Source organism: Protopterus annectens, chromosome 12.part0 (assembly GCF_019279795.1).
Source record: "Protopterus annectens isolate FY-2018-M chromosome 12.part0, PAN1.0, whole genome shotgun sequence".
Taxonomy (NCBI): Eukaryota; Metazoa; Chordata; order Ceratodontiformes; family Protopteridae; genus Protopterus; species Protopterus annectens.
In genome coordinates, this window is record NC_056746.1 from 504,240,743 (window position 1) to 504,258,393 (window position 17,651).

The 17,651-nt window shown below is 40.7% G+C and overlaps 1 protein-coding gene across 1 annotated transcript in view; it reads right to left on the reverse strand.

The window, feature by feature from the left end:
- SDR42E2 (short chain dehydrogenase/reductase family 42E, member 2) overlaps positions 1 to 17,651 on the reverse strand; it is a 525,257-nt gene that overhangs the window by 369,781 nt on the left and 137,825 nt on the right. The window contains exon 5 of the mRNA XM_044089637.1: positions 3,235 to 3,353. Within this exon, the coding sequence (XP_043945572.1) occupies positions 3,235 to 3,353 (119 nt within the window). The remainder of the gene's footprint in view (positions 1 to 3,234; positions 3,354 to 17,651) is intronic.

The window sequence follows — 17,651 nt, forward strand, 5'->3', positions numbered from 1 at the left end:
AGCTCTCTGATTCAACTAAATAAAAAAACTAAGCAGTCTAATGAATTCTAGCAAGGCCAATTATGAGGTCAAAATAACCTATCAGACTAAAGGCAATCACAAGGCCTTCTTCAGCTATTTCAAGAACCTTAAAGGTAACATACAGCAGTGTGCTGAACTGATGGGACAACCTTCACTGATCAGGGTGGCATAGAGAGTATACTGGCTGATAAATGTAGCTATAACTTCACTCCCACTACCCCCTGCTACCTCTTGTGAAATCCCTTCTAACATATCCCTTCAACTATCAACAGGGAGCAGCAGGTCCTGGTGGTGTTCACTAAGGCCAAAAACACTGCCTCAGTGGGCCCTGACAATATCTCTCGTTGCCTCATAAATAGTCTAAAATATGACCTATCTAGTCCACTTGAGGTACTCTTCAATGTGCCAAATGAATGGAGGCCACAACAGTCATTCCTCTTTATCAGGGTAGACCATCAACCAGCCATGGGAACAACAGAGCCATCAATCTGACAAGTCTAATATGCAAGGCCATGGAACAAATTAACACAGAAATGATCAATATAGACATTGGCAACCTACGGACACTGGACCTATCCCAATGTGGCTTTGGTAAGGGAAGGTCTTGCCTACTTAATTTCGTAGATTTCTTCAAGAGGATCACCAAGGCTATGGATGAAGAGAAAACAATGCACACTGCCTACCTTGACCTGGCCAAGGCTTTCAATACAATACCCCAATAAGGTATTGTTAAATAATTCTCTGAACTAGGTGTAAATCCCTACTTAACTTGCTGGATTACTGGGTGGCTCACAGATGGGACTCAGTAAGTCAGGATTGGTGAGACCACCTCCACCAAGAAACTGATCAGCAGTCGAGTACCTCAGGGGTCCATGCTGGGCCTGCTCCTGTTTGGCATCTACTTCTCAGAAGTCAGTGCTAATGTCAAAGGCCCCTGGCTCATGAAGTTCACAGATAACTTTAATTTGGGAACTATCATAGATTCCCCCCAAAACACTATCATCCTGCAAGAGGGTCTAACATAGAGAAATGACTGGTGCCAAGGTCACTGATTAAAGCTCAATGCTACTAAATGCATTATAGTGCTGTTTTGGAAACTGTCCACCCAAGGTAATTACTGTATGAATAAAACACCCCTAAGAGTTGTCCTGGTAGTTAGGGATCTGGGAACATATGTAGACAGCAATCTGACTTTTGACCAACATGTAGCCAAGACAGTAAGAAAATCATTCTATATCGCCCAACTTATAAGTAAGGGTATGGCATCCAGGTCCAAGGAAATTGCAATGCCACTCTACTCATCCCTTATCAGACCCACCACTGAGTACAATGCCACCTTTGGAAAGTACCTAGCCAGACACTTGCAAGAGTTGGAATGCTCACAGAGGTTCCTCACCAATAGAATTTGGGGTATGAAAATCCTGCCCTGCACAGATCACCTTAAGGCCCTATTGCTGTGCTCAGTCTTCTATAGCTTACTGACAGACCTGGTACATAAGGCATTTTCATATCCAACTCTGATGGATCTTTTGCACATCCACAAAACAAACAGCAACAGATACACTTGATCCAAGGATCTGAACTTTGCTTGCAACATAAATAGAACATACTGGAGAGACCAATACATGTCTCAAAGGATCCTTGTGCTATGGAATAGGCTGTCCATCCATGTGAACATAGTTCATCAATGACCCTATTCAAATTACACTCTTGCCCATTGGACAGGAAATCACAAATTCATCCCCGGTCTGACCCCCATGTCTCTGATGGACAGTGGCTGACAGTCTGTAAAATAATCCCCAACTAACATATCCCCCCCCCACATAACCATTAGCTACCTCTTTACGAAATTCCTCTGAATAGATACCCAAGGCACTCTGGGCCAAAAGTGGATTGGGTTGCGTGACTAGACTTATAAAGACCTTGTTGGTCTTTAGCCTAGTAATAACCTGTGAACTTAGGAACCTATACACACAAACACACGTGTGCACACACACACACACACACACACACACACACACACACACACACACACACACACACACACACACACACACACACACACACATACACACACATTAATTATATATGCTAACTCTAAGATCTCACAATTTTTTAGGAAGGGGCATATTTCCCATCTATCAATGTCACACACCTGTTGACCATCTGTTTTGTCAACAAAGCATGTCAATAAAACAGATGGCCTAAACCACAGTCGACTAAACTGAGTACAAACATATTACACCAGTTTCAAGGCAACTTATGATATCACCGCTGCTGGTTGCCAGCCTTTATGTAAAATGCAGTAGAAAGCCATAGGACAAATGATTTTCAGTTTCATTTGTATATCATTGCCAGGTATAGGTAAGTTTAATTAAATGGAAAACTTCCTGTATTCTTAAAGTGCAATAGTCAGTCCTTTTAAATGCAGCCCATTTTTCACATTTAACATATAATATCTGTTTTTTACATATAAAACAATGAAGTTTAGCACTCCTAACACAGAGGTGAACTGTCAAAAGAATGTATCATGCTACATAGAAAGTTTTTAATATCTGAGGCCTGTAGGTCCATACGTGGGTAACCTGAGAGTTCCAAATACACCTATTTAAAATGGAATCCTGACACACATGCAGAGCAATCCTTGGTATATTTGTCATGTATTTTAGTGGTAATGCACCACACACAGAGGAAGAGGAAGGCTATGTACATCTGTCATACTTTTTGGAATGTTTCATGGTAATGTTCTTCATGTACAGGAATACCATGCACATCTGACACGTTTTTGAACATTCCATGGTGCTGTAGAGTTTGGAGAGGAATGCCAGGTTTGTGTGTTTCAGCTACACTGCATTCAGAGGAATACACTGTATATTTTTCATGTGTTTTGGAATGTTCTGTGGAACTGTATCTCATGCAAAAGAATGATGATATATATATATATATATATATACACACACATACACATACACACACACACACAGATGTATATATATATATATATATATATATATATATATATATATATATATATATATATATATATATATATATAGATCGTGTTTGCAATACTATATCTTATGAGGAGGAGTAGCATGCACATTTGTCATGTATTTTGGAAAGATCTGTGGTAGTGTGCCTCACAGAAATGGAAAACTATGTACATTTTATAAATATTTGTTATATGTTTTAAAATGTTCCATGGCACTCTACCTCATGCAAAGGAATATATGGCACTGTGTCTTCGTCCCCCTGTTCTACAGGCTTCCATCCAAAAGCTACATTCACAGAACTTGTGTAGATCAGCCTAGGGATGTTCCTCTGTTTACACACTGCAAAAAAAGATAAAATTTGCTACTAAAAGAAAACAAAGACTTTTAAATAATAAGACAGAATATTAAATGCAGTAGCATTATCATACTGCTACAAGGAGCCATGTAAAAACACAGCAGCATTTTTTTAGCAGTCACCAGAACAAAAGCTTTGTATTTTCTGACAGATGAGAAAATAAATAAAATGGGGGCTAATAAATTTATGTAACTGGATATCAAATTCATTGCATTGAGTTTTGATCTCATAGAATCCAAAGAACCTGCCCCAACTGCCCTGAATACCAAACATAGGATGAGGGGTATCTTAACTTCCTTACTGACTGATAGGTTCATAGGTAAGTATTAGGCTAGCTGCCCTTGTGGGCCATTTTAAGCTTCACTAATTTTCCCTTCAAAGGTGATAATCAAACTTTGTACTTTGTGTCTGAGAAGTAAACAACTCAACCATTATACCAACCCTCAGATTAGATGCATGACTTGTAACTAAAACTGGAAATCAGTATACACTCCCCTTGTCACTGAATAAGATAAGCATCGAGCTGAGCAGCAGATCTGTATAGTATTCATTTCAATGGTGAACTCAGGATTTCAGTGAACAGACATGAGGCTTGCTACTGCAAGCAGTGTGGTGCTTATTATAACACATTCTATGTGCTACATTGCTGTGTGGTGATTTTAGTGTCATGAGGAAGGGGAAGAAGGGGCATGGTAATGTAAGATAAAAGCAATAAAACACACTGAACTGTATACCATACAGCGTAAGGACACATTTAACAATGAGAAGGCTCTTTATAATGTATGTCAGAGGTGTTCTATGGAGTGTAAGTTGACTTACCACTGAGGGCACTGTTTACAATGTATGACGGGGATCTGTCAGGAAGTGTAAGGATAGATGTTACACAAGAGGGGGTTGTTTACAATGTACGACATGGATGTATCCGACAGTGTAAGGACACATTTAACACTAAGGAGGCTCTTTATAATGTATGTCAGAGGTGTTCTATGCAGTGTAAGTTGACTTACCACTGAGGGCACTGTTTACAATGTATGACGGGGATCTGAAAGGAAGTGTAAGGATAGATGTTACACAAGAGGGGGTTGTTTACAATGTACGACATGGATGTATCCGACAGTGTAAGGACACATTTAACACTAAGGAGGCTCTTTATAATGTATGTCAGAGGTGTTCTATGCAGTGTAAGGTTGACTTACCACTGAGGGCACTGTTTACAATGTATGACGGGGATCTGTCAGGAAGTGTAAGGATAGATGTTACACAAGAGGGGGTTGTTTACAATGTACGACATAGATGTATCCGACAGTGTAAGGACACATTTAACACTAAGGAGGCTCTTTATAATGTATGTCAGAGGTGTTCTATGCAGTGTAAGGTTGACTTACCACTGAGGGCACTGTTTACAATGTATGACGGGATCTGTTAGGAAGTGTAAGTATAGATTTTATGCAAGAGGGGGTTGTTTACAATGTACGACATGGATGTATCCGACAGTGTAAGGACACATTTAACACTAAGGAGGCTCTTTATAATGTATGACAGGGATGTGATATACAGTGCAAGGTACACTTAGCACTGAGAGGGCTGTTTACAATGTATGATGGCAATATGTTAAACAGTACGAGGATACATTTAGCACTGAGATGAATGTTTACAATATATGACAGGGATGTATCAGGGATTGTAAGGATACACCAAGAACTGTGGGGGCCTTTACAATGTATGATGGGGTTGTGCCATGAAAAGTAAGGGTGCACTTAGTGCAGATGGAGCTGTTTACAGTGCACGACAGGGATGTGCTGGGCAGTGTAATGGTATATTTCACACATACAGGTCTGTTTACTGTGTATGACAGGGATGTGTCAGGCAGTGTAAGGGTACCTTTCACACAGAGGGAGCTGTTTACTATGTATTAAAGGTGGTCTGTCAGGCAGTATAAAAGTACTTTTAGCACTGAAGGAACTATTTATAGATTCTGACATGAAGTGTAAGTGTACATTTAACAATTTGCAGACTCTTAACAGTGGATAGAAGTGATGTGTCATGCATACTATGGGTACATTTAGCATTGAGGGTGTTGATTACAGTGTAGGACAAAGATGCGTCATACATTATATTGGTACATTTCCAACAGGAGGGATCAATGACAGTGTATGGCAGGGATGCGTCAGACAGTGTAAGGGTATATTTAGCAGACAAGTTTTTGTTTACAGTGTATGACAAGGATGTACCATGCATTGTAAGAGTACACTTCACACAGATGGAGCTGTTAACACTGCATAACAAGAATGTGTGAGGCAGTTCAAGGGTACATTTAGCATTGGTGGGGCTGTTTACAGTGTATGACAGGGATGGGTCAGGCAGTGTGAAGGTATATTTAGCACTGAGGGGGGATGTTTAAGTGTCTGACTGGGATGTGTTAGGCAGTATAACGATACATTTAACTCACAGGTTGATGTTTAGTGTGCATAACAGGAATGTGCCAAGCACTGTATAAATATATTTCACACAGAGTGGGGCTGCTTGCAATATGTGACAAGAATGTGTCATGCAGTGGAAGGGTACATTTAGCACAAAGGTGAAGGTTCTGAATGTATGATACGCATGTGTCATGCAGGGCAAGGGTACCTTTTATACAGAGAGGGCTGCTTACAGTGTATTGGCAGAGATGTGTCAGAGTGTAAGGGTAATTTTAACATTGAGGGAGGACTAACACACACACACACACACACACACACACACACACACACACACACACGCACACACACACACACACACAAGCTCATAGACATGTGTATATACACACACACACACACACACACACACACACGCACAGACACACACACACACACACACACACACACACACACACACACACACACAAGCTCATAGACATGTGTATATACACACACACACACACACACACACACACGCACAGACACACACACACACACACACACACACACACACACACACACACACACACACACACGCTCATAGACATGTGTATATACACACACACACACACACACACACACACAGACACACACACACACACACACACACACACACACACACACACACACACAAGCTCATAGACATGTGTATATACACACACACACACACACACACACACACACACACACACACAGACACACACACACACACACACACACACACACACACACACACACACACACACACACACACACACACAAGCTCATAGACATGTGTATACACACACACACACACACACACACACACACACTGACACATACTCTCACACATAATGCACATGCATATCTATACAAGTGCAAGTATGTGTTTACATTATCTATTAGACTCTACCAATAAGAAAATGCTGCACAGTATGCATCAAGAGGGCAGGATGAGAATTAAAGAGTGGGCAAATTAATTCAAAAATAATCTGTCTTTGGGGCTTCATACCAGCATCACCATAAAGCCCCCCTTGTCAAGCCAATCATTTTCACAGTGTGTCCAACATTCTAGGACACTGGGAAAGTGACATGAGAATTGAAAACTGTGACCATCATTCAGCAGGAATTATGAGAGTTGTTCAATGTTTCTAATACTTTGCTAAAGAAAGGGCCATTGGTTCAGCACACCTGCACCTCCAACCAGATTGCATACTCTCTCTCTTTTTTATGCTATTCTCCCCATTGCCTGCTGAAAATCATGACACCCTTCCTTGGGAGATGTTACACACACAGTCATCAGAAGGTTTGTTATTAAGTCCCTAATCCTGCCCCTTGGTGTTTGGCAATAAGCACCTATATCACCTCAGGAGCATTCAATGTCTGCCCCTGGAATGTACAAGCTCCGATACACACATGCTTTCAAGAGCTAGCATCACCATCTTGGAGCACCAAGCTCATATCCTGTGACCACTGTTGTTGTGCAACCCTCCATTTGCATGGGAACAGTTTGTCTGATCAGGACCACCATTTACTATCCCTTGAGCTCTTCCAGTGTCCATGTGAATAGTTGAAATTGGGTTTTTGGGTTGTTGTCAGGATTTCATCCCTCTGTGCCATGCAGCCAGTAAACTGAGTGTTCGGTTGGCAGACTCGTGCTTCCCAAGCATCCCAAGTATGACAGCTGCAATCCCAAGCCTTCCTACTAAGTGGAGATCTTGTAGCTTTTCTTTGCCAACACCCTTCCCCAGGATGGATATACTAGTGTTGACTTCACATTTCCACCTGCTCACCCCTCACAGGTCAGCTTATCCATTACTTGGTCTTTTAGTCAAACTTGGGTCATCAAGGGCAGAACTCTCTACTCCGGGAGGATGGCTTTATTTGTTTTTGTTGTTGTGTCTTTCAGCTTTTCCCAGTTGGGGTCACCACAGCGGAACTCCAGTCTGCTAATGATTGGCAGTAGATTTTTATGTGCCGAGTTGCCAGCTCTGACGCACAACCTTCAACAAAGGTATGCCCATTCATGCATGTCTCCACACAGAAGACGCTCTAGCTGAGAATCGAACAGGACAACGTCTTACTGTGAGGTGACAACGCTACCGCAGCACCACCACCGCAGTTTATCTGACCTGTGTTTATGTCACTGTCCTTTCCTGGGTACAAGCCCTTGTGTGCTAGGCATTAGAGCATTGTAGTCAGTGGCTGATGTCACTGTTCTAGCAAATTATAGATCCCTGTTGGACTGTAATGTAGAAGATATAGTCCATATTTGCTATTCAGGGCATCTATGAAGTTGCTGTACTGTTGTAGTTGAGGCAGCTATTCACAGGTGGTAATGTTTCTGTGTATAGTTATAGCTCTAAGATAGCTGTATTTATAAACAAAAAAAAAATAAACCATGGTGTATGTGTGTTTGTGTGAGTGTGTGTGTGTGTGTGTGTGTGTGTGTGTATGTGTGTGTGTGTGTGTGTGTGTGTGTGTGTGTGTGTGTGTGTGTGTGTGTGTGTGTGTGTGTGTGTGTGTGTGTGTGTGTGTGTGTGTGTGTGTGTGTGTGTGTGTGTGCATGTGTGAGCCTGTGTTTGCGTTGGGGGGGGGGTGACGTCTGCAGAGGATGTTCTGAGAGTAACACTGCCACTCTGTAATTGTGCTGATATGACATATCTTCAAGTTCTGTCTTGTTAGAAGACCTTTGCAACCTTTGTGACTGCACTGTAATGTACTTTTTGACAACAAATTTGATGCACAGCACAACTGTCTCTGAAATGGGTCAGCACTATTACTTGTGCTGAGTTGCTTATTCGCATGGCACTGTGTGCCACCTGTCAGCTTGATCTGCAGTAACATACTGCTTTTGCATTCCTGCTGTGCTATCTATGAATCACATCTAGGTATTTTCCAGGCTTTTTTCTCAAGCATTAGCCCTAGGACTGCACACTGTCTCTGCGATTCCTATCCAAAGTAAACTCAGAATGGAAAAATTTGCATTTCCCCCCCATCTATTACTTCCTTCTGTATTCTAAAGCATTTTTGAAGGTAATACAGGCTGCTGCTAATATAACGACATGGTCTTCATAAGGGACATTGCATACAGCAGCAAGTAACATATACACGATATAGATACAGGACTCCTAACAAAAGCTATATTCATAAACCAAGGAAAATGTTTCGGTCTCTCATTACAGATTGCTAAATTAACGGAAACCGTGTGGGCGTGTAGTCTGTATGAGAACTGAGTTCACTTAAACAGCATTAACATGGGTTGCAAGTTATTCACATCATGCTCATCTATACCTAATTATTGCAGAGTATCAGGGGGCTCTGTCCTGGCCACCATTCTGTTTATACCTTTCATTACTTATATAGCCTTTACCTACCTACTTCCCACCAAAACATTACTATATGCTGATGATATAGCCATCTGGCATGCCGGAAAGTATCAGAAACTAATCAATATTGTTTCAGAGCACACATGCGTTAATTATATGCCTTGGTCAGGAGTTAGGTCTAAACATTCACTTTCAGAAACTGAATCTAGTTCTACATGCTGTTACCAAGCTGGTTCATTAGGTCCACTCATTTCCAAATTGGGGATGTACTGAATCTGTGAATTATATTAGTTATTGGGATTCTGGCTGAGCCCTACTTTTAAAGTACAGCAACACACACACACACACACACACACACTCACACACACACACACACACACACACACACACACACACACACACACACACACACACACACACACACACACACACACACACTCACATACATAAGGGCACGGGAACCCTAGAACCACTGGGCAAGGGACACTGAGCATATTCTCCTTATTTTAAACAGACCTGTTATATGATATATATGATATGTTCAGCCTCCTCACCTGCTGGACTTCATTTGAGTACCCAAGCAGTATTTACCTTAGTTGAAAACTGGTTCCATCAATGCTGTCTCCTCCTTAACCCCCCAAAAAAACTAAATTGGTACTATTCTCCCCCACTCAGAAGTCTCCTACTATCAACTTCACAATTACATCTAATAATAGTACTATAATAACTCCAGACACAACCACCAAACTTTTAAGTGTAACAATTGATCATAATCTAATCTTCGACACACATATCAACCTAACCATTAAATCAGTTAATAAAAAACTTGGTTTCCTCTACAGACTTAAACCCTATCTCACACCTCTAGCTAGGACTGTTATTGCCCAAACTCACTTAATCTCCACCCTTCTCTATGCATCCCCAATCTATACCAACTTATCAAAAATAATCATAAGTTGGAAACATCCTGTAATAACATAGCTAGATTTGCCACTGATGCCCCTTTTCGAACCCACCACTGCCAAAATCTTAAATTGCTAGGATGGCTGCAATTGCAAAGCCAGATTCTTTTCCAGTAACTTACTACTATACACAAGATCTTACACCATCCCACATATACACCCATACTCTCTACCCTTATCTGCTCATATAAAAATCTAACAACCCTTCGATCAGCTAATAAGGTACTAGTAGCTACCCTAAAGTCCAACAACAAATCTGGAGATAGCTTGTTTTCTATTTGTAACTCTTGTCACACACTTCCAACTGAACTAACAGCCCTTTCTTCTACCCCACTTTTCTTCCTTAAAGCCCAATGGCTTTGCCCATGCACAAATCCTGACTGACACTTTCTCCCCTAGCAGGACCATTCTTTACTATCTATGTTTAACATTCCATTTCAGGTGCTCTGATATTCTCTCTTAATTCCTACTGTAGTAGCTCACCTCCTAAGGTTTGGTAAACTTTATAAACAATGTTACCGTGAAAAAAAAAAAAAATGTTTTATTAATCCTTTTACTCAAAATTTCTAACTTATTTAGTTGGGTATGTTGGTATGTTACTGTAACAGTACTATATAAATGTTCCTGAATTTGAAATATTTTACCTGTCTGACATTATCTGTATTGTATATGGTCAAGATCTCTGTCTTGTAAATTGTCTTAATGTGGAGCTTTTCTCTCCGGGCCTCCGCTGAAAATGGACATACATCCAGTCGGACTATCCCGGTCAACAAATGTAAAATAAATAAATAAACCTGTTTGACTTTGCCTTGCTTGGCTTTTGGAAAAAGAAAAAAATAAGTGAAACAAAAGTCCTGACTGTATCTGCTCCTGTTGGCAGGCTGAAACTCTATAGTGCTGCTGCTTGGTGCCAACAAGAGGGGCAGATGCAATGTAAACACAAAGCCGGTTACATTGCCATTTGTACGGGCTGAGAGAAGACATAGTTTGCAGTCCACATTATAACAATTTTCTCTTTCCTACAACCTGTGCATTTTTACACAATGCTGAAGTTTTTGATTCAAGCAATCGTTACATGAGCAAAAATAATGGATCATTTTTCTAAATAAATACTCTCTGGATATCCTATGTCATATGTGCTTAAACTAATTTTTCATCATCTATTTATGTAATTATAAGTGGGTGGTGTATGTGTGTGTGTGTGTGTGTGTGGTGTGTGGTGTGTGTGAGTGTGTGTGTGTGTGTGTGTGTGTGTGTGTGTGTGTGTGTGTGTGTGTGTGCATGTGTGTGTGTGTGTGTGTGTGTGTGTGTGTGTGTGTGTGTGTGTGTGTGGTGTGTGTGTGTGTGTGTGTGTGTGTGTGTGTGTGTGTGTGTGTGTGTGTGTGCGTGCATGTGCACGCGTGTGTGCGCGAGTGTGTGGTGTGTGTGTGTGTGTGTGTGTGTGTGTGTGTGTGTGTGTGTGTGGCAATAGCACGGCTGATTTTCATTTGACTTTGTCTAACAATGACAGTGAAAACAAATGTAAGACCAAAGAAATAAAAACACACAAAAAAGCAAAAAACACGGACAACATAGATTAGATCTAAAGCTGTTAAACCTATATAAGTGCTTTTAAACCACAGGTTATGCTTTGTTTAAATAAATACTCTCTTTACCCTCCCTCCCTACTGAATGTGTATAAGCAGGAATCACTTAATGAATGTTCCTCTTACTTGACAATTGGATGCAAAACAGTTTTTCACAGAGAAGACTATGATGTAACTGTCAGGGGCAATAAGGCAATGGACATGTCAGATGGCTGTAGAAAATTGACTTGCAAAGATTTTCAGCTAAAACAAATCAGTATAATCAGTTTACACACACACACACACACACACACACACACACACACACACACACACACACACACACACACACGCGCGCGCGCGCACAAACAAAACGAATAAAAGAACCAGATGTGTGGAATTTTTTAAATATACTGTTCCCGGCTGTATTTATGTAGCAACTTTTGATTTCTGTGTACATGGTTCCATCAGTTTAATCTGTTTTAGTGGAAAGTATACAGATTGTAACACTGCACTAAAAATGTTTGCCATTATCTAGTTTCACCTTGCTTGGACAAATAAAGTACATGATTAAAGGCTAAATTCTGTGGTATGTGAATGAGTGTGATTAATAGATTTCTAGACTTCAGAAACTGGGTTTCACAAATAATAAAACTCCATTGAACAGTCAGCACTCCAAAGGGATGAACTGACACACAAGAAGAGCCTGGTAAAAAGAAGTGGGGCTATTCATGACAAACATATCATAAGCACTCGAAAAAAGCTTTCTGAACACTGCCATGTTTCCCTCTAGCTAACTGTGAGTTAAAAATACAAACTGTACATATAGAGCAATTTCCACTTCCCACCTGTGCTATTGTCATTAAAGATAAGAGGCTTAGTTTATGTCCAAGACAGAATGTCTGAAGTAGAGTTGAAATCCACGCTGTACCAATCAATCGTGGGTAAGAGGTTACAGTGACAGACTACAGCCTTTTCAGAGAAAATTCCTGGATTCCAGGATAATGTTATTTCTTTTAGCATAGGCTCAGTAGCTAACCTGCTTCTGAACACAATGTCTTCTCAGAGCCTTAATTTTTTGTGACAGTTTATGTCATTTCAGTGCCTGTTAATGTTGCTATAAGGGCCTTTGTCCTGACATAGAATGACCTTGTATTTGTTTACATGGAATAGGGCTTGGTATCATGGAGCTTGTGGTGGTATAAAGCTTTTCCCACAAAATACAATTTTTTCAACAATGGTACTTTCACTCAGTTTACTATACAATTTCTTTCTTTTTGCCGTGACAATGTGGCAGAGGGCATCTTGTTTGCAGTGTCTCTCTAGTTGGCAACAGCTTCTTCTGCATGGAGTCTGCATGTCATCCTTGTCTCTGTTTGGATTTACCCAGGTGTTCTGGTTTCAACACCACAAAGACATACTGTAGGTGTACTGGCATTCCTCCAACTTTCCTGTATGTTAAGCTTGCAGAGTGTGTGTGTGTGTGTGTGTGTGTGTGTGTATGTGTGTGTGTGTGTGTGTGTGTGTGTGTGTGTGTGTGTGTGTGTGTGTGTGTGTGTGTGTGTGTGAGTGTGTGTGTGTTTGCGCTGGTGCGCATGTAGAGCTCTAGTTGGCTCATCTAGCGCCTGATACCGGTCTCCTAGGTACAGCCCCACCTCCTTAGCTCTTCAAGTGAAGGGAAAAAAAAGAGAGAACCTTTCTGCACTGGCATTTCAGTACCTAGAAATTGTTGTTAGAACTTAGAAGCAATTGCCCTCTTTGCCCTACCCTTGCTACTGTACTGTGTGTGGAAAAAATAATATCACTGATTTTTATATTTGGACACACACACACACACACACACACACACACACACACACACACACACACACACACACACACACACACACACACACACACTGCGTTTATGGGCATATGCATAACTCTTCTTAGTAGCAGTAAATAAAAAGAACAGTTAAGACATTATCTTTCAAACAATAAGTTATAAAATGCATAGTTTCTGGAGACCTGAGAGTTCCCACACCCACAACCGTGGATACCTCATCTAATGTCTAGTGTCATTCCCTGATCTGGCACCCCTCATCTATAAGTTGAAGAGGTCCATGATCCAGCTGGCGCTCCTAAAACTCAGAAGCCAGGAGTTCCCATATCTGTGCTCCTCAATTATAAGTTGAGGAGCTTAAAAAAAAGGACAGCTTCTGTTTTTAAAACTGTGGCAAGCTGCTTGCCACAACTTACACAACACATGGAGCACTTAATGTCTTCAATACTGCAAGAATGCAGTATCAAAACTAATTTCTATACTGGCATTCAGAAATGAAGAATGAATACCAGTACTGCACAAATGAATAATTAGCATATCCTGATCATGCCCCCTCTAATACCTTGCGTCTGAGATGGCCAACCCCACCTTTGCCCCACCTTAGCTATGCTACTGCACATACCCCAGATTATGTAAATGCATTTTGACACAGACTTAGGAATTGTCACTGCCCTGGACCCTACATTGTCTAAAAACTGTCCCTGCTCAATAGTAGCATAGCAAGGGTGGGGCAAAGTGAGGAATTGCCCTGGGCACAAAGTGTTGGATATGATCGAGAGGCAGGTTTATTTCTGTGCTGAATTTGGTGGGCTTTTTTTTTTTTTTTTGCTCTTCGTTCGAAGAACAGAGGGATTGGATGAATCACTGTTGGAAACCAAATCTGAAGATGCTTTCTTTTTTCATTTTTCTTTTTCTTTTTGTTTTGAGGGCTGGATGGGTTGGATTTGGCAGGCTGTGATTGGCTAACATTACTGTAGGAAGCTAATGTGAAGGCCTGCAGACATTTTTTTTTTTTTTTGGCTCTTTACCTGAAGAGCTGAGGGGTGTGAAGTTAGTTTGTGCACTTATTGAGCTAGTCATGCAGAGGTATGCACAGAAAGTTACTATAGCTTGCCTGGGAGGATGGGAACAGTGTGGTCATTATTTCTTTAATTTATTATTACTACTAACACTTCCAACTTTGAAACATTTCTCAAATCACACCTGTCATAATCATGGATCTGCTCTTGCATATACCCTGTTTAGGAAATAGATGTCTTAAGGCAGCTAGAAGAACACAGCCTATTTTTGTATTTGAATAGCATACATGAATCCGCGATGGTGCAGCGGTAGCGTTGTTGCCTCACAGCAAGAGGTTTTCCCATTCAATTCTCGGCAGGAGTGCAGGGAGTGCCTTCTGTGTGGAGTCTGCATGTCCTCCCCGTGGTTGGGTGGGTGTTCAAAAGACATGTGTAAATGGGAGTGTCTTCGTTGAAGGTTGGATGTCGAGCTGGCACCTCGGCGTTCGTGAAAACTTACTGCCAATCATTAGCAGACCGGAGTACCGCTGTGGTGACCCCTAACCGGGAAAAGCCGAAAGATCAACAACAATAACCCCTACTAAGCATATGTATACTTAACTTGCTTGTTTTCTACCTACAATCACAGTACTGCTATTCTTTATATCCTATCTAGACTATATAATTGTATCAGCAAAATGTATAACATGTATTTTTATTTTGTATTTGGATCTGAGATTGAATCAAGATTTGTATTTGTACATTGTATATGTATCTTACTGTTATTTATAAATGTGGAGCTTTTCTTCCTGGGCCTTCACTGAAAAAGGATATTTTGTCCAGTCGAACTTTTCCAGTAAACAAATGTAAAATAAATAAATAAAATGGTCATTTTTTTAAAAGTTTTCCTCACTATCAAACCTGAGTGGTGTGCACAGATCACTATAACTTGTGCAGGGGCTGGGGATAGTGCAGTCATTATTCCTTTAATTTTCTTCACAGTTAAACCTCAGAGCTATGCACAGTTTACTGTATTTAGGGGGGCAGGGACATTGTGGATATTATTTTTTTAACTTTCCTCACAAATAAACCTCAAAGGAATGCACTAAAGTTCAGTATAGCTTGTCTTGGGGCAGTGTACTGCCTAGGAGCAAAACATTTGAATATATTAGATCCGTGGTGATACAGCGGTAGCGTTGTTGCCTCACAGCAAGAGGTTCTCCCGTTTGATTCTCGGCTGAAGTGTGGGGAGGGCCTTCTGTGTTGAGTCTGCATGTCCTCTCTGCAGTTGGATGGGCATTCGAAAGACATGCGAAAATGGGCATGCCTTCGTTGAAGGTTGGACGTTGAGCTGGCACCTCGGCGTTCGTGAAAAATCTACTGCCAATCATTAGCAGACCGGAGTTCCGCTGTGGCGACCCCTAACCAGGAAAAGCCGAAAGACAAAACACCATGACATTTATGTCACTTTACTCCCAGCCAAACATCAGACATGGGTACAGGTGGCTGCCTTTTGGGGGCAGTATGCTTTGTCTATATATCTGACAGCAACTAGCTGAAATATGTTAATATATTCTAAAAAGCTGTAAAATACACCTCAGAGCACCAAGAACCCCATGATATTTGAAGTCCAAAGAATCTTGACTTAATTCAGTAATTTCATCCGTAGTTATTACAGTGCAGCCTTGGCCAATTAGGTTGGGTTGAAAGGGTGCAGGGAAAGACTGAAGACTGAGACTGAATTTCTTTCCTTATTTGTGGTTTTTATTCAGATTATCAATTGACCAGAAGGTTGGAAGAAGGGTCTAAAATGCACCTCAGAGTATCTAGGAAACTATGGCTTCTGGAGACCTAGCAGCACGTAGACCCCCCCCCCCCAGATCAATTTGATTATCTTGTCCAATCATTGCAGTTTCAATTTTGGCCAGTTAGGGTGTGTTGAAAGGCACATACTGAAAATAACATCCCATGATGTCTTGTTAGGAGGCTTGTAGGTATCTTTTACACATTTCTGAATTTTGCCATGGACTTTCTGACTGGATTGTTTTATATAATTGCTATGAAATATTTGTTGTTTTTTTCTGACACTGGCATTTCTCAAATGCCTAGCACCCTCATTGTGTACCTGTAAAATATTCCATCAGCAATTACCTTTCATGAAATGAGTCAAGAGACTGATGATCACCTGTGTTATTGTTTACTAGTTCAGTAATAATACATTACATATCCTTTCAGGTGATACTGATTCCAAAGCTGTTCTTCTGATAATCCAGTCTAAGTATTTATTGCTAGTTGCCTGCCAGAAACTGTTCATCTTACATGTATTGTCCCTTCGGGATCAGCACTTCGCTTTTCTCACTACTTTTGAACTACATTAATCAAGACCTGCCTATCCTAAACATTATGAAATATACTGAGTTTTTGTTGTTGCTGATCTCAGATAGCACATCATGAAAACTACTACAAAAACTGAAGTCAAACATTACCATCCTTTGACAATGAAAAACTCAAAATACTCTATCAGTGCTAGTAAATGCTAATAAATTGGCTATGATGACTTTTGGATCAGCTTAAAAAAGCTAGTTGATGGCATTTCCAAGCCACTAAAAGACTCAAACAACAGAATTAATGAAGTGGCTCTTCAAAAGGCCATGGTCTTCTTCTACATCCTACATTTTCCTTTAAAGAACACACTGAAGACGTCCTCCACTAACTGAAGCTCGGCCACAATGTAACAAAGGCACTCACACCTATCGCTAAAAATGAACTTTCAAAGAATATCCATCCACTATTACTCAAGTATAGCCTTCCTGTAATAGCTGTATGCTCATCCTCTAATACTACACTGCTATAAAGCATAGTAAATAAGATCTAGAGTCTGTTTAGCTGATCCCAAAACCCAATATTTACTCTTCCTCCTTCAAAAAAACTCACTGACTATCTATGAGTGGCAGAACCATCTTACTTCTTGCCACGGCTTTATTTAAAGCACTTAGCCTTCAGCAATTCCCACTACTACACACGCAATTAAACAGCCCATTTATTCTTTATAAAACAACAACTAGGAAGCACTCTCTTTTATAATACCCCTAGTTCGACTTACACAAAAATTGAGCCTGCGTGTTAAAATCAACTTCTTGTTGATATTAGAAACCAGAAAATACAGCTAGA